Source organism: Notolabrus celidotus, chromosome 8 (genome assembly GCF_009762535.1).
Source record: "Notolabrus celidotus isolate fNotCel1 chromosome 8, fNotCel1.pri, whole genome shotgun sequence".
Lineage (NCBI taxonomy): Eukaryota > Metazoa > Chordata > Actinopteri > Labriformes > Labridae > Notolabrus > Notolabrus celidotus.
Genome location: NC_048279.1, coordinates 9534272 through 9557283, shown reverse-complemented (window position 1 = coordinate 9557283; position 23012 = coordinate 9534272). Strand labels below are relative to the sequence as shown.

Below are 23012 nucleotides of genomic sequence, written 5' to 3'. Positions count from 1 at the left end.
ACAAGACTAAAATAAGAAACAAAAGAAAATACACAAAGGTCTACAACAAGAGACATGGATAACTAAACCCACGGACAACAAAGGATAACTTATAACAGAATAAACAAGGTCAGGAGCCAGTGCATGAACCACAAGGAAAAAACTAAACTAAACATTAACTTGTGACAAAAATCAGTCACTTTTATAACAGGAAACCTTAACCTTCTCTTGAATTGTCATGGTATATGTTGGCATTTCAGCAAATGTTATGTTATGATGGCTTTCATTTTTTTTAGCAAGACATGCTGGAATATTTGAATACTTATTTTCTCGTACAATATTTTTTCACTAATACTTCCTTAATACTTATTTTTGATGTCCTGTTTGTGTCATGATTTACATTCATGTGCACACAGTTCATTTCTAAATGGTGATCATTTTTGATAATTCAGAAGCATCTAATTTGGTAAGTGTGTCTGTTTCATATCGATTGATTCAGTTTAAAAACTTTGGTGTCAACCATCCAGTATTGTGATGCTCATTTTGATATAAATTGATATTTGTTTTTACCTTTTACATACATATAGCATATTAATTCAGGGTACAAATGTGAGTGTTATTGCAGCAACAGTTAATTCCAGCTATTAACATTTACGTTACAAATAATATAAAACACTGTTTTTAATGAGTACATGTACAAGCAAACTTTATACTCCAGTGATTTTGAAAGATTTATTCAGAGTTTCTTCACGTTATTTCTGTCCTCCGATGTGTTATAAAGTTAACAGATCAGAGGAAAGGTCATGAGACTTTGAAATAATGTGTGATGACTCAGAATAACAGTGCAGGCTGGAGGAAAGTTTAAACTCAGACAGAAGGTGCTCTCTCTTCGGCTGTGGATTGTCTGTACACAAAAACTATCAGAATCTATTTCACAGTAATGAACTAAATTATCGTCACATCACTTTAGAATAAATTAAGTAAACTCTAACAGTGATGTGTTTCTGTACCCTGAAGGAGAATAAGATGGCTGTTTAAAGCCTCTGCGACTGTCAGACGAGATGATGAAAAGTCAAAATAAAAGTCAAAAAGTGTGAGCACCCAGACAGGAGCTGATATCGGAGGCAGTATTTCACTGAAATGATGGAGCGATGTATTATTATCAGAAGAAGAACAATCTGCAGACTATAATCCAGCAGCAGCCCAGGGCTCCTCCAGATGTTTCTGCATCTCATCGAGGATAAACAGCTGGGCGTCTTCAGCACTCAGCTCCAATAAAAACTACACTCAGTCATATTCATCAACAGCTTTAAAGTTTTAAATCAAGACTCCCCTCCATCAAAGAGTTCACAGATTAACTCATGGAGGACGAAAAATCAAAGTTATGAGCGAAAACAACGTTTTAGATTCAACCCCGGAACTACGGAAAAAGCATGATTATAAATCAGATTTTATTAACAGGTCTCTGGAAACCCTAAAAAACAACATCCTGCAAGAGTTCATGGGAGACTGTCATTATGAATTTCTGTTGAAGGTACAATCTGTAGTTAAGGGAATATTTAGTGATATCTAGCGGTCAGATTCTGGTCTACAACGCTCCCTTGCTCACCCCTTCTGTTGGTGAAGCTATGGAGGCCTTTGAGGACAAGAGGCTCCTGTGATGCATGATAAACCATTAAAAACTTCATCAGTACAAATTATTTTCTGCACAACAACCACTTCCTTCTTCTTCCAACCCCATTTCATATGGCCGCTCACCAAATATAAAACATGTATGTTGCTAGTTTGTCTGTTCTTTGCTGCTATAGAAACATAGTGGTGCAAGGTGGAAGCTTCCTATGTAAATTTAAAAGGCTCATCAAAAGGATTACTATATTCAGATGATTATACAATAATCTAAACATACTTATGAATAGTGTTTCCATTTCTATCAGGTCTTTTCTACTTAATGCCGCTAATTACTACACTCTGTACCTTTACAATTAATGTCAAATGGAAACTACTTCAGCCTGCAGCACTCAAATCATTTTGCAGTAGAAAGCTAGTGCCCTACATGTGGACATCCTACATGAAAATGCTGAATCTGCAGACAAGGAGCTGGATTTTAGAGAGAGAAGTGCTCTGGTTTCTTTTTGTAGTACGTTTGAAGTCTGAGAACTATTGACCCGATCAGGAAAACAGTTGGAATGTAGAGCTTAAGTAGTCCAATCCACTGCTGTAATGGCATCCTGGCTCCCATATGTATCTTTTTAAACAGATACCTGCATGCGAGAGAAGCTAACAATCTGTTATTGACCCTGTGTTGGGTTTGTTGGGTTTAGTTTTCGGGACTTCTTAGAGTGCATTAGAAATAACGGACCTGACTTCCGTTCAACAAACATATTAAAAGTAGTTTTCTTGTCCTGTTGAGGACAGACCTGACAACCCTTGACATTTTGCTTTTTACTAATCTGCATCATGATGTCGTCTTTCAGTAAACTTAAGACCTCTTAAACTTAAAACCAGATTCGGTTTCAGGTTAATTCTGCTGATGTGTGCCAGAGTGAAGTGTCTGTGTAACATACTGTATACGGTGAATCTGAGACTCACCAGAAACAGATGAATGAGTACTCCTCTGCAGATTGCAATGAACCAAGAAATGACAATGTTTATTTTGCAGACGTAGCTAGATGGGAGAATTTCTACCTGAACACACAGTCGCATCTCAAGTTGCTAATTTGACTTTTGAAAATGCAGCACACAGAAAAACAAGCCTTGGCTGAAGGTTGTTTATTGCTGACTGCAAGTTACTCTTGAATGTCTGAAGCTCATTCCACGAGGTATATATTGTTGTCAGATGACAGCTGACGAGATTTGAGATTATCATATGTACTGATGATGTTTTTATATTCCATTAGGTACAACACAATAACACGCAGAAGGTTGTGACATATCTGAAGGTCGTTTTTCATTTATCCCAGTGTTTATTGATCAAAAACACAAATAAAGCGAACAGAGCCTCAGCCACAACTTCTTATGACGTTTTCATGTACTTATTGAGGATGTATTCTGTGGTGGCTGTAAAAGTTATCATAGGACAAAGGCCTGAGGTCAGGTGACGGAGTTTTCGAGTAACATAGTGTGTTCAGCGTCTGTAGTGTTGTTGGATGGTTGATAACCCAAGTACCCAATTTAACCACACTATAGTGTTCTTATTTAAACCTAAACTTTCATTGTTTTTTCCACTGCAAAGTCCACGGGAGCATAAGCCTGCCAGAAAAGGTTGCCTCACCTTGACGGAGTGTTCCTCTTGTTTTGCTGGTGCAGTCATGTTTTTATGAGGACATTTCCTGCCATCTGTGGGGGTGCTAGTTTGGCAAACATTACTGCTGGTTGTGTTTATTCTAGAGACAAACAGTATCTGTTTTGTAGAGGTTAGAGAGCTTCTAACTGCTCATGCCAAGGTTAGCCGGATTGAGCCTCTAGAAATACATGAAATAACTCACCACAGCCATAAAACAATAATTCAGCTTCTCTTACACTGTGCATATCTCGGGCTAAATAAGAAAAATTTTAAAAAGCGATGAAAGTACGGGATGGTGGTATGTGGAAGTGGTAAACAAGGCACCACACACTGCTTTCATGTGGTATTAGATAAAGGGACAATGTGAACATTTGGTTATGCGAATGAGAATCCCGGCTAGGTGAGCCAGACCCCTTATGCATAGAGAACGGGGCTCCTACTGTCAGACATGGTTGGGTTCCAGTAGCTCCTCTAGCTGCAGAGGCACAGCTAGATGGGTGGCCAGGGTTGCATGAGCCCCGCTTTGAAATCTGATTGGCCAACTCAAAATCCTAAACTATGATTGGCTACTTGCCTTTTCAGAAGTGGGACTCAATGTTAAAATCAACTGTCCAGACTGTCTTGTAACAGGCTGTCAGTAGCTTTCTTTAGATATGAAAGAGTAGCACTTATTATTTTGTTAGTAATTTCCATTCTAGAACATTTTTAGCACATCTTTTTCAGAAGAAAGGCACGCAGGACAGGAATCAATCCAAAAACTGTGACGAATAAAGGGCCTTGATGCTGCAAATGTTACTAGTGCTCTATTTTGCAAGATTTCTTTCTCTAATGAAAGCCAAAACACTGCAATCAAATTCCTGCAGACTTGAAAGGGTTAATAAGTGGTATCCATTTGAATGTGTGTTTGCACAAACATCATGTTACTCTTGCATGTCACACGAACCAAGTACCTCTGGACACATCTCTGTCAGGCTGCTGTTTCCCCACTCTCAACACCTTTTTTACCACAGTGTCGACAGGCAGAGGTGATTTTTTTCTGGACTCCTCTCTGTGAATTGAATTGATTTGATTTGAAGTGTGTGATTTTTTTGCTTAAAGCTTCAGTTACACAAAATACACCTGATCACATTTAAAAATACTACTACTACTACTACTACTACTACTACTACTACAACATTTGCTTTCACCTGGGTTATGGAATTTGGGATAAATTAGCGAAGAAGTGAGTTTATTATGGCGCTTCAACATAACATATACATAACTTCAGACATGGCCTGGTTGAAGATTATTTATGGTTATTTCTTAGAGAGAGTCATATTATAATAACAATGACATGGACAGGATTATTTGATTAAATATGTCTGGAAATTGTTTGAAAACGTGACAGTTTTTTGGTACTCAAATCTAATTTTATATCCAGATTACAAAGACTTTTTAGATTCTGTTTGATTAACTTTCATTTCACAACGAGGATTGCATTTTTACAGAGTGTGAAGTACAAAGAAGGCTTACATTTTGACTTGTACTTTCCCTGGCACAAAATGTTTCTGCATGAAAGGCTTGATTAAAATATTCTTGTTCCATTTTTAAACTCCTTTTTGCTTTTTTCCAAATATCAAGAGAGATGAATGTTTCAGATGACTCCAGGTGAACATGAACTGCTCTACAATGTGAAAACATCTTTTCTGAGAACTGCCATCTCAGTTTCTTCTCACCCTGTCTTGTCCCTGTCAGGTGGTGGAGAGCGAAGAAGAAGAGGAGCTGACTCAGACAGAGCAGGAGGGCGATGAAGGTGGTCAGTTTGATGTCATCCCGCTGTACTCGGAGAGAGCCACCATCTCCAACCTGGGCTCCCCCGGCACCGGAGGAGCAGCGTCGCTCCCTGCAGGTCCTCCTGCACCCGCCCTGCTTCTCCTCCTGCTCCTGAGCGTCTCCTTCAGCTGGGGGTAGAACAGAGGATGTAGAGAAGACGCACACACACATACACACACATAAACATGCACATGCACACTGTCACATATGATGGACCTGCCAGAAAGCCTGGACTGATGACTTTGAAATGACAGGAAGCAAAGTGAAGAAAAGGACTTCACATTTAGTCAGTAGCATCTCCTTGATTCCTCACTTCTTTCCTTGCTCCCTTCCTTTCTTTTTTTGAAAATGGCACTTTGTTCAGCGCTGTCTGACTGCAGCTGCAGTGATGTGTAATCGTCCTGGAAGCACAGAAGACCGGGTCGAGGTCTGGGTGTTCACATTCAGCCATTAACCAATGAGCTTGATGCAGATGTCTCTGTCACAGATTCACAGAGGTATTCTGCTCAGATTCTGGTTCTACACACCGACATTAGCCTGATTAAGTTTGTTAGCAGGAGAAAAGGTTGGCCTGTGGATGATTGCATTCTTGAAAAGGAGGTCATAAAGTTTCTACGAGTAACTAGAAGATCAAAATGCTCGTACCAGCGTCCTGCTGTCAAACACTGATCACTTTAGCTTGTGAATGAACTGTTGTGCTGCAGACAATTACATATTATATCATATTTATTATAATTATCTGAAGTAACACTTGACTTAGTCTGGGTGGAACCTCAGGGTGAATCAAGGCCAATATAACAAACACTGTACCTGAGTGGTACTTGAACTAACCACGGTAAGCTATGACGTGAGAACACAATGACTGTTGACGCGCTTATGATAGTTTGGACAGGTTTGTACACGTGACTCTCTTATTGGTGGCGTGAGTTTCTAAACATGTCTCCTAAGTTACTCAAAATAAAATCCATCAGTCTGAAAAGCTTTACTTTGGATATGACAAAGTATTTACTATTCATTTTATTACAGAAGAACAAAGAGAGATAAAAACACACAAAAATACAGAGCAGTCCTGTCAAGGTTTCACCACGGTCTAACACATGATCCCTCAGTTCTGCTTATAAGCAATCCGTTGGTTGTTCACAGCGCCTCCCAGTGATAATAACAAAAGGAACAAATATCGGCTCCATGGTTTAATAATCTTGCAGTTCTACCCTACGTCCTCTGACAGAACCTGAGCTCCATACAAGCTCAGACAAAGGTTAGTGTGGCCAGTTAAGACAGGAGATGGGTTTTCTCGCTGCACTTCAATAAGGGATGGACCTCTGACACAGCCGATCAACTGCTAGAAGTCAATCAACCAATCACGCTCTGAGACTGGCACAGAGGTTTTTAGAGGATTGAGAGAGAGAAAACACTCACACACACCCAACAAATGACAGTTGAGACAAATATACAGCACACTACAACTGCAGTCACAGACAAACCTGTGTGAGCTCTTATTTGAATGTAATGCTCGATCATTATGAGGCTAAAACACATCACCACCACTCACGTGGAGCAGGTCATCCCTCTAGCTGTGTTCACACATGCACAAAAGTGATGAAAATTTCCTGAAATGTTCAGGATGAGCTGCGTGTGTGAACGCAAACAGTGAGATTTTTTCTCACCCATCTTTACCCGGACTTTTCTCCTGAAAATGTATTTCCTTTCGTTTCCTTTCATTTTAAAAAAGACCAGTCACACTCTGCACTGATATAAAAGCAAACCCAAAATCTTGTGACTGTTTTGATGCAGAGAAGAAAAAAAAACGCTAATGAAAAGTTTGTTTTAAAGTATTTATTTTATGCTGAAGCCGATGGGTCCGCAGGAAACACGACCAATTCAGGATCTGAACCTTGTGCTTGGATGTGAACACCCACACGTACAGGAAGGCTTTACAGCTGCAGTCAGACCTTATGGTTGTTGTTTTTGTTTGTTTGTCTGTTTGTTTAACTTATGAATGAAGGCTGGTTTTGTCCCATTGGTTGCGACTCACCTGTCTGTGGATCATACAGGGACTGAAGGTGTGAGGACGCTGATACACGATACATCCTTCAAACTTTATCACAGTGATGAATGGAGCGATCGTCTTCTCCCCGCCGCTGAGCTGAATGACAAATGACACACTTGTCTCTCATTGTTTAATGAACATCAGGTGCCAAGTGTGTCACGCCTGTGTGTGTGTGTGTGTGTGTGTGTGTGTGTGTGTGCAAGGATCAGGCACGGGGATTGCAAAGAAAATTGAGTAAAGCTTTTTGTTATAATTTGAGTCTTGCACTTCATCGTTCCCACCCACGTCAGCACAGCCACACAAACTGAACACACACACGCACACACATGCATTAGCACACATACTGCCTGCCGATGCAGCTCTTTCTTGCTTTATTGCTTTATCCCCGTCCCTATCTCGCTCCCCGGTGACTCAGGGACCGAGACCTGCGCCGCCACAGGCACCGATATGAATAAAGCCGTCATAATAAAAACAACACACCAGAAACAATATGAGCTCTAAAACGGCAGAACAAATCAAATAGCTCCCCAGCAGGCGAAAAAAAAAAAAAAAACTCACACACACGCTACTTCTGACAGCGACACACAGACAAAATGAAAAGAGTTGGAGAAGGAGTCGGAGGGAGAGATTTATGGAGGAGAAATTAGGGGAAAAAATAAGGCCAAGTCCCTGTGTGGTCTTTGTGCGTTTGATGTTTTACTTGTTTTTAGTTGCCTGGCTGATAATCAGTCCCTGACAACATCTCTTTATCATCTGACAGGCTCCTGGGGGGAGCTGTGTGTGTGTGTGTGTGTGTGTGTGTGTCTGTTTCAGGGAGGGGGTATCAGGCAGTGATAGAAATAGTGTGTTGTAGCGAGAACAGAAAGGACCCTGGAGCACAAACATAGCAGAGAGAATCGCCCGCTCTTGATTTTCTGTGTCTTATAAATCTTTTGCTGACACTAATTTTTTTTTCCTATTTCTCGTGAGCGCGTAAAATTAACTTCCATCTGCAGGGGCACCGGTGATGGTAGAGGGCAAGGAGATGGAGGAGGGAGAGAGGGAGGGAAGGAAGGAAGGAAGGAAGGAAAGAGGGAGAAAAGAGAAGGAGAGGGAGCAGGAGAGAGAGGAAGATGGTCAGGAAAGGAAAGAAAGGAGGAGGAATGAGAGTGAGCAGACGAGAAGAAGGAGACATGCAGAAACAAAGAGGAGGAATGAGGATTGGTTGGAGGACAGAAAGAAAAGAGAAAGGGGGTGAGACATAGGAGGAAGAAAACAAGAAAGTTGACTTCACAAAGCACCTAGGAGACGAGGGATGGGAAGAGAACTGAGGAAAGGAGAGAGGAAATGGAAGGAGAAAGCTGGAATAAGATGGAAGAAAAGAGGAATATGAAACAGAGGAATAGGAAACAGAGGAAAGGAAAAAAGGGAAGGATGCAAACCAAGAGGTGCCAAAGGGCAGAAATGACACAAAGAAGAAAAGAAAAAACAGTCGAGATACAAAGGAAACAAGAAGAATAAGAGGGGAAGGAGACAAAAAAGGTGGGAAGATGAGGTCATAAAGGAGAAAAACTAAGAAGGGGAAGAGAAGAGAGGATAATGAAAAGGGGCAGAGAAAAGAAAAAGGGTAATGAAAAAGGGAAATCAGGAGAGTAGGAGAAGAAGAAGAGAGGAAGAGAATAGAGAGGAGAAAAATAAAGGGAATAGGATGAGGGATAGAGAGAGGTGGATATAAAAAGAGGAGATTTAGCGAGAGTTGGAAATGGGAGGGACAGAAAAGAAGAGAGATGGAGAGAAGAAAAAGAAAAGAAGGGGAGCAGAAAAGAGGAGGAGTGCATAAAGGGAAGGATAGAAGAAGGAGGGAAAGGAAGTCTGCTTTGCTAAACCTCCAAGGATTCAAACTACAAAGAGAAAAGAAAGACTGAACAGAGAGAGAGGTGACAGGTCTGCAGTGTACCTGAACCCCTCCTTCTCTTTCTACAGGCACCGCTGTGATACACAACTGCAGAGTAACACACGCACACACACACACACTCTCTCTCTCTCTCTCTCTCTCTCTCTCTCTCTCTCTCTCTCTCACACACACACGCACACAGAGTCTGAGAGGCCTGTGTGTGTCTGAACACACCCCTCAGACAAAGCGTGTGTCAGTCAGAGAAACAGCGATAACACACTGAGTAAAGCTCTGCCGGCTCACCTGAGATACCTCACCTCTGTGTCAGACTGAGCAGAGAAAAGTGATGTTCTGAGAGGAGGAGGAGGAGGAGGAGGAGGAGGAGGAGGAGGAGGAGGAGGAGGAGGAGGAAGACTGTGTCCCAGTGTTAACTAAGAGTCACAAACAACAATCTGTAATCAGTGTAATCTAACCCACTGATTACAATGAAACATTCATCCTTTCTAATGACTGCAAATGTCTCCATGAGCTGCTTTCATTAAGATGAACACAGAGGCATCATCATGGAGATGAAGGTGAGGATGGATTTGAAAAAGTGAAAGAAACTTCTTCAGCACCTTTAAGGTGGATTCAATAAATGTTGTGGAAATGCTAATGGCACTTACTCACCAGGTTGCTGAAGTGCGTCTGCCATTTCTCGTCATGGGTGTCCTTCAACGAGACTTCATAAAGGCAGGGATGTTGATGCCAGAGCTCGCAGTCTCATTGTTCCATCTCGTAGCAACAACTTCATCATTCCCCCCGTGACCTTTGCATGTGCAGAGCGCTCCATGCTCTCATTGTTACCAGGGACTCACCAGATCCGTTTCCCCACTGTCTCCAATCCGATAGGGTCAGGCTCTGTGCTCTCTTGTCCGTCAACACCCACCGGTTGCGTTTTCAGACCTCAGCACGGAGCAGGACCGCCGGATACCTGGAGTCATGTGACTGAGGTTTTCCAGCAGTAATTATTGCATAATGAATATCGGTCAACCAGAAGATGGTCCAAGCTGGAAGGGGGCTTATCCCCATCTACTGTAGTGGAGGAGGACATACTTTTATCAATTATCGATTCTCGCCAGTCCTTGTGCACTGGGACAAAGAAGGTAGTCCAATGAAATCACTAAATCCAGCCACACCCACAATCATGCAATTTAAAGTCTGACTTTTAGCCTTCATGTCGCCAAACGCAGCAGTTAAGAGTTCAAAATTCAGCCCCTTAGCAGTCTTTATTAAATGAGAAATGAGATATGCAGATCACTTTTTTCTGATGTAAACATTAGGACCTTAACAATGCGCCTGATGGGGAGTCCTTGGCTTTTACAGACAGTCTCAAGTGGACACTCAAGGAACTGCAGTTTGTTGGGCTTATGCATTGTTGTCCTTGTGAAAACAGAGGTTACCTCTTAGTATAGTCGACAGAAACTACTGTATCCTGAAAAATGACACCAGTGATTCTGTCAGTGTTGTCTTGGAGGAATGTAAAGGCTTTTCCTGGTTTAACAAAAAGTGGATCTTACTTTAAAAAGAAAGTCTATCTCTGCAGGGATCTTTACTGTAATGTTGTTATACACTTAGAGTAACAATCCGAGCCTGTCAGGGGAAAAACAACAACCTTAAGTGGATGTAATTTGATTGGACATGTTGTCTTCAGGGACTACAGTTAAAGCCACTTTAGACTATATCGGAGCAGGACTAGAAACATTTAAACCTGCTTGTCATTTATACAACTTAACATGTAAAAACCCTCCAAGGTATATCTGCTCAGGGACAGTAGCAGTCTGATAACACTGAGCAAAGTGTCCCCTGGCTGCTGAGCTGTGTCTGTAACAACAACACAATTCTCTTCTAAATTTGACAAAAGTGAGCATGTGGTGTACAGTGAATTAGCTCAAAAGGCGATGAGCGGTTTCCTCTGACCTGCGAATCGCTCCCTCCATCCATCCTCCGCTGTGTTACATAGAATTAGAAAGCCAGGTCAGAACTCCCCAATACCCCCACCTCCTATAACCAACTAGTGGGGTTAATTGAGGTCAGCAGGGGGAGGGTGGGCGTGTGATTGACGTGGCTGGTGGGGGCTGGAGCGACGGCCTTTTGCCAGGCCCTGTTGTTCGTTTTAATTGTTGTCTGGGCTGTCTGTCGTCAGGGGCAGACACCCGGCGACAGGAGGACAAGAGGGATGGACAGAGGGAGAAAGAGAGACAGGGGATGGAAAGAGAGAGGCGGGAGTGGACACCGGTGATTTACATTAATATGTACTGAAATAAACAAGCGGAGAAGCCATGCGTTAAATCAACTCAGAGAGAGAGAGACAGAGAGAGATAGGGGAAGAAGCCTGCAGGGTGAGAGAGGAACAGAGAAGGCGGATGTGTGTGTGCGTTCTTTTTATTGTTCTATTACCGTGCAGTAGATTTACACGCACAAAAGCGCACACACACTCACACACAGCATGTCAGATTTGAGAGTCTAGTGTGTCTGCTTTCTCTCTCCAGTATTTTAGTATTCTAATCCATCATTGGCCTGACATGGGGATGCTGTCTCTCTCTTTTCTCTCCGTCTATGTCTCTCCCTCTCTCTCTCCATGCTGCTGCACATACACGGCATCCAAACGGAAGATAAAGGCAGAGCAGGGGGAAAAACAAACTCCACAGCAGGGAGGGCTTTATCCAGAGAGATAAAGCGGTGGAATAAAGCAGTGACGGGGAGATATAGAGGAAGTTGAAGAGATGGAAAACGAGGGGGAAAAAAGAGGTGGAAGGGGATGAAAATGCAAGTGGGAAAGGAAGGGAAGGAAAGATGAATAAAGGCAGAGGAAAGAGGAGGCTGAGGGGTTGGAGGGACGGGTGAGAGAGCAAGAGGTAGAAACGGAGAGAGGGGGAGAGAGATGTGTGTGTTGCAGTGTGTCGGGGCTGAAGCCTGAACCTCCCTGCTCCATTTCACACTCTGTAGGTCCTGACGCATCGACGCTCAAAAAAACACGCACACACATAGACACACGGGCTCCATCCTTCTTCGATTTCTAATACACAAACACACACTAGTATGCCGCCATTTCTCAGGCATACACACAGATAAACAGAGACGCGCAAAGACACAGTCACAGCACAGCTGAAATCCCTACCGCTCTTGCACTTGACTCTCTGCCTCCGTGCTTTTTAATCTATGACACCGGGTTCAAAAATATTAAATAAAAAGTCCCGTCTTAAACATTTAAATGCTTTTATAAAAACACAGGACATTTACTTTGATTCTTCTCCCCACAGCTGCTATTTTGCACTAGTGGCCAACTTTGATAAATCTGTCAGAGAAGCACAGAGGCGAGTCCGGTCAAGAAGAGCTGATACAACTAAAAAGTTAATTACACGACAGAATGTACTGAAGGGAGACTGCTGGCGTCCCTTAGGGCCCAAATTACAAAAAAAAAAAACTCAACATATTTCTTCTCCCATCTGCAGTGAATCCACTCACTAAAGATCTATAACTTAAGATATTTGGTCCTACAAATAAAAGTTTAAAGAGGTTTGTTAGTAGTCTCAAAATTACACCGACACTGCAGCAGTAAGACACCTTTTCCATGCATTAAATCCTGATTATTCTAGCCAAAATATTCCAAATGTTAAAGTCATTGTGAGGAGGTTTCTTGATGTTTTGATTCTGGTGTCTCTCGGGTGTGAGTTTCTTGGTTAAGACTGCATTTCCTATGAGCACCATCACCTTCTGTGGTAAAGATGTGTCTCTTGTCAAAGTTTGCGTTTTTTTGTTGAAGCAAATTAATGAATACAGATCATCTTTTTTTGTTCTAAGCAACTTTTGCAGGATGCATAGTGATAAGCTAATTTATTGATTCCTATACACATGGTTCAACTCTTCAGTCCTCAAAGAGCAGAAGCAACATTAAATCCTGTTCATAGACATTTAGCTCTTTTGGCTAGCAAAGCCCTGGTTGTTGAATGTCTCCATCTACTTCAACAGAAAACGTACGTCTTTTAGCTTATCCTGCTTCAGTATCAGCTATGAGGACAAAAGAAAAAAACTCCTCCTTCTTGAAAACTCTTCCTTGATAACTAACTTGATAAGAGCTCTGAACAGAGACACTTCAAGGGTGAGTGATGAATCTACTCAGCTTTATTTAGGAAAAATCTGACCCAACACAGGTGCTAAAATATAACATAAAGAAATAAGACATTTTACTTGTGGGTCATGAGCTGGCATGAGTGAGACTATTTCAAAACCAGTTAAAAACTCCTCACAGTGACTTTTAGCAGTGACTGGGTGACAAATATCTGAAACATGGGAATTAAATCAAACTATTAGCCCTTGGTAAAGGTTTTATTATTTACTATTGAAATGTTTTTATCTGTTTATAGATGTAAAAATGTTTATCTGTATTGAAATACAGTTTTTTAACAGTTAATGCACTACACAAATCTGGTTATATGAAAAGCTGAAATTATAAGATTGATTTAAAGGGTCATTATTATTATTGTATATTTATGTTGCTGTAACTCAGGGTCACATGACAGGATGTTGATTTTTACATTTGTATGTTACTGAATGTGTTTAGCCAAGCTACGTAATCTGAACCAGAAGCAACGGGTACAGCAAGCGCCTGTAATGTTATATATAAACAAAGTAAAAATCTTTATCAAAGTTAGATTGACTAAAAACAACAGGAATCATTTTTCCTATATTTGTGTGCCTAGCTAAAAGTTGCGTTAGCTAGGCTCTGTAATGGCACTTTTAATAAACAAATTCCTCCAAAAACAAAGTGTGACACAGCTGCAGCTAAATCGATGTTGAAAATAAAATAACAAGCCATTTAAATACAAAAGAACAAACAGTTTAAAGTTAGCTTCTTACCCTAGCTACCAGTCTCTGTGTTAAGCTACGCTAATCACACCTGGACCTACTGTATCTCTATGAACAGATTTTACTCTTATCCATCCTCTTAACTGACCCTGGATAAGATGTTTTTTTTTATCAGTCTTGTGTTATTTCTTACAAATTATTACTACCTGTTATCCAAGCCCACTCTCAACTCCTCAAATACAGCAGCTTGGACATTTGAAGGCACCAAGATGTAGATTTAAGGACCTCTGTAGAACCATGCCTGAATGCTATTCTCTCCCTTTTTTGTGTTAGCATTTAAAAACGATTAGCATGGGACTAAAATCCTAACACCCTGGCAAAGAAGTGCATTTTAGTATTAAGATGGGCAATGAAGGAAGAGTAAGTAACCTTACTTCTTGCTCTAAACTCATGTGGCAGCAAGACTCCTAGAGTCTCCTAGAGATGCGATCCAAGAGCTGTGTCCTTAAACTGCGGCCTCCAGCTCTAAACACATCATTTTGGTTTGAGAAGCGATATTTACGTTGCTGTAAAGTCACACCAGACACCATTCTGAAATAGAGTTTTTGAGTGGAGGCATGTAAAGCTACCACAGAAGTATCAGAGTGACAATATAAAGCCTAAAAATGAGCAGAATACCCCCTCTGTAATTATAAATACTAACTTCACTGTCTATCTGGATGATGTTAACTGGACCGCTTAAATCTGAAGGTGCATCCAGGAGTTGCCTACTTACTGCTGTATTATGAAGCTTTAACCTGATATTGCATATTAATTGCTGTTCATTTGAGCACAGAGTGCCACAAATGAAAAAAAAAAAATCGATGCTCCTTAATTTATATTTTTCAAAGCCAGAGCCAAGCTGCTGTATTTCATGATTTGGGACGGTCATTCATATGAGGACATCATCTTCAACAGTCTCACTTTGAGTTAGTTATGAGGAAAGATTGAACAGGTAGCCTTTGTGGTCCTGTGGTTATTTGTCCAGTTTAATGTATAACTTCATCTCATTGTTTGATTCAAAAACTGTGTAATAACTTCAGTGAGCACAAACCTCTTATTTCTACTCACTATTTGCAGTATTGAGAGTCGCAGCAGTGACTCCTCCCAGCTTTGCACTTTAGTTCTGTTAATCTGTCATCATGAGAGCATCATGGGAATAAAGTGTTCATTGGCACTGTTCTGTATAATTTGACCGATTCCCACGGCTCGTATGAGAATATTCATGTTGTTGATTTGAGTCTCCACTTATGATTAAATATGTAGTGAATGAAATGTTTTGGACCTCCTGGAGCTTCCAAAAGGACCCCCCAGGTATCTCCTCATGGACTCTTTGGCGCTCTTGGAGAACCGTTTTACAACATGATGTTTCTGGAAAGTGTTTTTTTTATTTTTTATTTTGGGCTGAGGTTGAATGTTTGTCTGAGCACACACACACAAATGCACAAACTCGTCATCGCCAAGCATTCGTTGCCATGGCTACCCCGGTCTCACCTGGGTTGCTGCACCCCGGGTGATCCCAAAAGGTAAATGGAGCTGAATGATCTTCGGAAGTCTGATTCTTTTCAATACGGCAACACCTGGCGAGGGGGCGGTGGCCATTTTGATGGTTCTGTTTTTTTCCTCCCTCTGCTTGACTGACTGACTGCACCTTCCCCTCCTCCACCCTCCTCCTCCACCTCTTATCCTGGCAGGTGCTTGGCTGAATGGGACATCATCGCCGTGGAGATTGAGGCGATGACACACATACACAGGCCCACACTCACACACACACTCACACACACACACACACACGCACACACACCGACACACACACCGACACACACACAGGACTCAGAAATGAGACTGGCTTTGGTGAGCGGCTGCACAGTCTGACTCGATGAAAAGTTGTCTCTCCAGAGAGGAGACAGGCGCTTGGATTGAGCTGTCACAGGAAGGGAACTCTGCTCTGCTCTTTCATCCCTCTGTGTGAAAACGGACGCATCTCTTTCTCTTTCATTCTGTCAGATGTAAACCTTTCCTTTGGGTAATTCCAAACTAAAGCCTGAGCTCTGCAGACAAGCAGGTGGAGATAAATGCACTCCATTTAAAGAACATTGACGAGGATGAAAACTCTCCTATATCCCCCTCCCCCCTGCTTTCTGTCTAAAGCATGTCAGTGTACAGTTTCAGAGCGAGGGAGGCTAACCTCCATAGGGCTTCCCTCTCTCTCTCTCTCCCATTTTAGTGTGTGATCCATCGTCACGCTCCTGTGCTTTCTGCCTGTTGGACTGTTGGTGAAACTTTGACTGTTTGAACCCCAGCCGGGCTCTCCTTCACACAAATAATCAAATTAGTCGATAGAGATCGGTGGTTGATTGGTTTTAAACTGTGTTGGTGAAAAACTATGTATCTCCGGGGGGCATATATGCCAACCCCGCATGAAATCTTTCTTTTTCTGATCATTTGTTGACATTTTGCCCTGCTGAATGTGCCCATGAGGGGATATGAAACAGTCCTTGCCTCTGCTGTGTTCACCTGTGAATAATAAAATAAATGTACAAGCTGACATTTCCTTACCTTGACCCTCAGCGTGGTTCTTCCTCTCTAAGAGCTCTTTACAGATTTCAGAGTGGATTTGGGACTCTTATATCTTGGTGTTCATTTTGAAGAAAATGTGAGTTTAAACAATGACTTTTGGATTTATTTGGGGTTGGCTGCTTCAACACCAGGAAGCAATGCTGGAACTGGAGAACTGTAAGAGTTCCTCTTACAGAAGTTATCAGACAATGTAATCCTTCATTCACTTCAAAGAATCATTTGTGACACTGCTCATTCCTTTCTGTGTCAGGTGCTTTCTTCAACTCCATAGATGTGATTATATGCTCTGTATGTGTAGCTCCAGTTGTTACGACTGCATTGCTCTTTCTGGACGAGGTTACTGTTTAAAGGTTGGCTTTTTTAACTTGTTGTAATTCATGGCCAGAAAGCTGGAGCAATGAATAAATAAACAGTCCAGAGTCATTGTAAGGACTGAAATTACGAGGCTTTCTCCTGGTTAGAGATACAAAGCTGTTATGAGTTAGTCAAATCTATAGCAAGGATTTTTCACCTGATGACCCAAAAAGGAACTCCAAAGTTAAATCTTGATTTTGGAACCAGTGGCCATCCCTACTAATACATGGCCCAAATATTTATCTGCAAAAGTCCGGCTAACTATGAAAGTTAAAAAAAAACAACATCACAATACAGAGGGAACCACGTACATGATTTGTTTTGTTATTCAAGCCACAGACTGTACACAACATGGACGTAGTCTTAGTGCTTAATTGGACATAGTGACTCCAACTAACACTCCATTAATCTAGAAACATCCAGAGATGGATCTGAGTGGGGTGGCAAATAGCTACAACACATTCATCTGTCAGTCAAATTGGCCTTCCCATGCACAATTCATAGCCTTACTATAATCAAAACAGATGAGTTTGAAATAAATTCACCCTTTTACAGTTGTCACAAATTCACCAACATTTGTACCAAGCAGCAAAACATCTGTAAAAATAAACTCTTCAATATGGACTCTTTTAGGATTTACTTTGTTGGGCCTCTAGTGGACACTTGAGGAACTGCAGCCTTTTGCTCCCCATGGCATTCTTCAACACCAGAGGTTGCAGCTTGATTCAAGCACTTTTTTTTTCTTGTCCAAACCTGGCACCTAAAATACCAAAGATGCAACTCAACCCCAACAGTTCCTGGTGTGTTTATTTCTTAGTGGCTAAGGTAACATTGAATCTATAGCAGCAATGAACAGCAAACTGCAGAGGTCTGGTTTGCTCACTTCTTCGCAACTGCTCAAGAACAGAGTATTTTTCCATAGCCGTATAAATCCTGATTCAGGTGACATCACTTTGAGGACAATTCTCTTGAGAAACCCCATTTCCCTCATATTAAGTATTACTCTTAATGTCCAATACAAATGTTTCCCCTTAAATAGACTTGTCCTATGACTTTGAAGTATATGTGGAAAGTAACATTTTTGAAAACATCCTTGTACATGAAACCTTTATTTCAGAAGCCTGATGGTGACTTATTTTCAGCTCTCAAAAGTCTACAAGATTTGTTTCTTGCTGTTAGGAAAGGACCCTTTCCTCCTTTAGACTACAGGCACATGGTGCAGATTTTAATGTGAGATGGTTTCACACACAACACTTTTAACTTCTTCCCCAGGTTAGCCAGTACATAATGATTTTCTCTGCCTTGATACAAGCAGATATGCAGGTATAATAATGAGCTGGATAATGATCCGTAACTTACAGCTAGAGCAACCAAGAAAGTTTTATGTGCAAACATTTGGATGTTCTTTATGGGCAAAGTCTGGCACTTGACCTCAGTCCACCTGAGCATCTGTTTCAGTGAAGAAAAGATGGAGAAAGTTATTGAAATAAGTAAAGACTTAATGAATGGCAGTCTGGTAGAGGAGAGAGAGACCAGCTGATGCCTGTGAGATCATAAACTAAAAAGATGAATCTATTTATACTTCCATTTTCACCAGTCAGTCCAGCACTTCAACTTCATAGTCGCTGTTTTGGATCCAATGTATTGGATTAGAATCATGTTAAATACTGTGAAACTAACATGACTCCTCCTCTTTGTCTAAGTTACACCCTGTCTAACATTGTAATGCTGTAATGAAACACCACTTTAGCAAGCAGACGGGATGAGCTGTGATCAAACAAGAGAAACATATTTCTTCTTCTTAAGGTTGTTGTTCACGGCCGACACGTTCAGCTGATCTTGAAACAGCATTCTGTGGTGGAAGATGTCAATGTGATAATTCACCTGCCTGCACAGATGGAAATAAAAGAGTGAGGAAGACGAGGTTGTTAACATATTGTCAGACTAAATAATGATAGACACCGCCTGAGCAGAGTGTCTGTGAAGGCCGGGCCTCAATGACTTCTGTGCAAAAGCACAACCTCATAAGATGACCAAAATCCTAACATGACTTTGATTGAGAAATTATTTCTTAGCTATATAAAAGTCCCCTTTTCTAAGTGTAGCTTAAGTTATCTTCAAAACTCAGTTAGCCATGCAGGTAAAGGTACTCTTATAGCTGACTCTGCCCGGTGTCATACTATGAATACAGAGAGTTGATCTCTTTTATCCCTCTTTCCAACCCCAACTCGGTCTGAGCAGATGTGTGTCTATCATGAGTCTGGTTCTGCCCGAGGTTTCTGCCTGTTAAAGGAAGTTTTCCTTGCCGCTGTAACTAGGTAAATACTGCAAAGTGCTCTGCTTATGCTGGATAAAGATGAGATCAGATTGAGTCCTGTCTGTATGAGGGGACTGGATCTTATCCTGTCTTGATGTTGGGTCTTTGTTAATAATTTAACATAGATTATGGTCTAGACCTGCTATGTTTGTAAAATATTCTTAAGATAATGTTTGTTGGGATTTAGCGCAATACAAATAAAGATCGATTGATGAGCTACAGCGCAAAGCTAGCACAGCAGCTACCGTCATTTTAATCTGTTGTTAAAGCTCTTGTGAAGAACTCTGAGTCAATTTTGGCACCCCCTGTGGACAAAGCAGTATTGTATCAGTATCTTTGCTGTCGTTTCATAGTAAAATGTATCACTCTCCCTCTTGCAGCAGTCACAGGCATTATAAATCCCAATCCAGGCCTTGATTATAGAGAACAGCTCCATTGAAAATAAAATTATTAGCTCATAGAGCCATTCTTCAACAGAGAGGTGAGTACGAACAATCAAGAAGACTTTGGCGAACACACACTTTTCAACCGTTATTGCAAAAGTAATGTAACTAGTTACTTTCAGCAGTGAGTAACTTAGTAAATTCATGTTTTATTTTTCTAAAAAGTAAATAGTAATGTGTATTGTATTACTTTTTTTGAATAACTACCTTACTGTGTCACTGAGCACCCCTTGAAGCCTTAAACAAGTGTTTAAAATAGATTTGTAGCAGTTATCTTTTACTGCTGTTTCGGCTTTGTCTTATTTTCTTCACATCATTTCTGTATTTGCAGCAGGTTTGCTGTTGATGCAGTTGTTTCAGTGTTTTTTCATTTAAAGGTTGTTTCCATTGTTGTGTTTGTTTTAGACTTTTGCGTATGTTTTTCAAGTTGCATAGTTTATGTATTAGCAGCACGTTTCCCCTAATGAAGATTGACTGGGCTGTTGCAGATCTTCCGCCCTTGTCGTCCACAGTAAAAAAGTGACAAAACACAGTGCAGCTTCTTTTCTTGCCCTGGATTTAGAAAATACACATCAATGAACAAAGACGTTAGATGGTTAGGAGACTGACAGTCAGAATAACTGTTGTTTTGCACACGTTAGACTGATGTGCTGCATACAGATGGACCACCAGGACTAAACATGTCTATACATCTGCAAAAGTCTGCATTAATCAAGTTTCCAAAAGACAGAGTGATATTCACACTCTTGCCGGGGAGGGTATTCTGCTCGAACATATGGCAGCAGTAATAGACGAGCACATACATAATGATGCACACGTACTACATGCAGGGATCGCTATAATTTGAATCGACTTTACGGGCAGATTGATTTTCCTTCAGGCAGTAGTTTTAAGCACAGGACAGATTGCATCCCCCACAAATGGCCTGATACAGCAGGATGAAGTCTCAGTAACAATACCTTGAGTCCTGCATTCAGCTCACTAAACAGTCTGCTTCACAAAACAAACCCTTCTGAGCTCTTCTCACAGGTTCAATCCAACGCTGCAAACTTTCCTGAAGCTTTTCTCTTACTGCATGTTAATGTTGGCCTGATGTAGTACATAAATCAAGTTCAATAAAAATACATTAAAATTGGATTTGTGTTAACTCCTGTCTGCTCCCCATCTCGTCATCCCGCTTGCCATGGGAATTACTCCTGTCAAACTGTGACGAGAATGAGTCCAAGGGTGTTTTTAATAGAGCCTGTCAGTGTGGGACTGATGAAAACACACTGATATCTGAAAACTCATTTGATGTTGGCACAAAGAAAACAAGCACACTCACAGACACATGCAAACACTGGCAGAATTGTGGCTGCTTGTGTTTCTATACTTACAAGGACCTGCCGTTGATCAGTTCACTCCTGTATCCCTTCCTCAAGTCTTTAAAATTGAGTCTGACACCTTTGGAAAAAGAATTAACAGAGCTTTCCTTCTAAAAAATACTCTCAGGGAAGCATCAACTTTCTTCCACCGTAACATAAACCTTTATTCAATAACAATCACTTGTGGTTACCATTGTGGTATGCAAAGATGGATGATGCATCTCTGCACCTTGCCTCCACACATTTTCTATGGGGTTGAGGTCTGGAGACTGGCTAGGCCACTCCAGGACCTTGAAATGCTTTTTACGGAGCCACTCCTTCGTTGCCCGAGCGGTGTGTTTGGGATCATTGTCATGCTGGAAGACCCAGCCATGTTCCATCTTCAATGCTCTCACTGATGGAAGGAGGTTTTGGCTTAAAATCTCACGATACATGGCCCCGTTCATTTTTCCCTTAACACGGATCAGTCGTCCTGTCCCCTTTGCAGAAAAACAGACCCAAAGCATGAGGTTTCCACCCCCATGCTTCACAGTAGGTATGGTGTTCTTGGGATGCAACTCAGCATTCTTCTTCCTCCAAACATGACGAGTTGAGTTTTTACCAAAAAGTTCTATTTTGGTTTCATCTGACCACATGATATTCTCCCAGTCCTCTTCTGGATCATCCATATGCTCTCTGGCAAACTTCAGACGGGCCTGGACATGTACTGGCTTAAGCAGGGGGACACGCAGGTCATTCATCAGGTCCCTCCGTGTAGATCTGGGATTTTTGCTCACCGTTCTCATGATCATTTTGACCCCACGGGATGAGATCTTGCGTGGGGCCCCAGATCGAGGGAGATTATCAATGGTCTTGTATGTCTTCCATTTTCTTACAATTGCTCCCACAGTTGATTTATTCACACCAACCTGCTTGCCTATTGTAGATTCACTCTTCCCAGCCTAGTGCAGGTCCACAATTTTCTTCCTGGTGTCCTTCGACAGCTCTTTGGTCTTGGCCATGGTTGAGTTTGGAGTCTGACTGTTTGAGGCTGTGGACAGGTGTCTTTTATACAGATAACGAGTTCAAACAGGTGTCATTAATACAGGTAACGAGTGGAGGACAGAAGAGCCTCTGAAAGAAGAAGTTACAGGTCTGTGAGAGCCAGAAATCTTGCTTGTTTGTGGGTGACCAAATACTTATTTTCCACCATAATTTACAAATAAATTCTTTAAAAATCCTACAATGTGATTTCCTGGATTTTTTTTCTCATTTTGTCTCTCATAGTTGAAGTGTACCTCTGATGAAAATTACAGACCTCTCTCATCTTTCTAAGTAGGAGAACTTGCAAAATCAGTGGCTGACTAAATACTGTTTTGCCCCACTGTATGTGTCGAGATGCTTATTCAAAACTATAATCAAAATCAAAGCGAAAATTTAACTTATTGTGTGGTCTTCCATGTTGTAACCGAAAATGAAAGAAGCAGGAACTGGAGTCTGTTTTCTTCTGGTAGACGTAAATACGTCACGCCCGCCCCTGTCCAATAAGATACCTCCACAACCCCCAGACCTTAAGCGGAATTGAATAAAGACGATGAAAGGTGTTTTCCATGTAAACCTCAATTCGGAATTACTATTTCCATGTAAACACGAGGAGAATACTTTAATTCCAAATTATTGAATTCTGAACAATTCATTCTGAATTAAAAAACATTGTGTAACCATGGCCAATGGCAAAAAAACATGTTTGACAAAAACAGAATTAGATCTGTTTTTTGATGCTAGAGTTGGACCCGTGTCCGATCTATTAACGTTGTGGGGGCAGTTCATGGCTTGATCTGAAAAGGCAACTGGACTTGCTAGAAATTATCGAAGATGTTTCACCTCCCCTTCGAAAGGCTTCTTCAGTTCTGACCAGACTGGGGAAGAGCTTGAAAATATAAGCCTCTAACAGTCGTGGGTGTGTTTACGTCGTCACACTGGGTCCTATGGTTCGTTATCCTGGTTCCTGGCAGTCGTTAGCTTACCTCATGGCAGTTTTCAGGTGATGATGGTGGGGAGCAGGTTTATGACCAATACTGCCACCAGCCA

General features: G+C 41.4%; 1 protein-coding gene across 1 annotated transcript in view; it reads left to right on the top strand.

Annotated features, from left to right (window-relative positions):
- LOC117817451 (GDNF family receptor alpha-4-like) overlaps window positions 1–7714 on the top strand; it is a 37685-nt gene extending 29971 nt beyond the window's left edge. Inside the window, exon 7 of the mRNA XM_034690175.1 lies at window positions 4997–7714. Coding sequence (XP_034546066.1) covers window positions 4997–5212 — 216 coding nt within the window. The 3' untranslated portion in view covers window positions 5213–7714. The remainder of the gene's footprint in view (window positions 1–4996) is intronic.
- Window positions 7715–23012: the final 15298 nt, after the last annotated feature.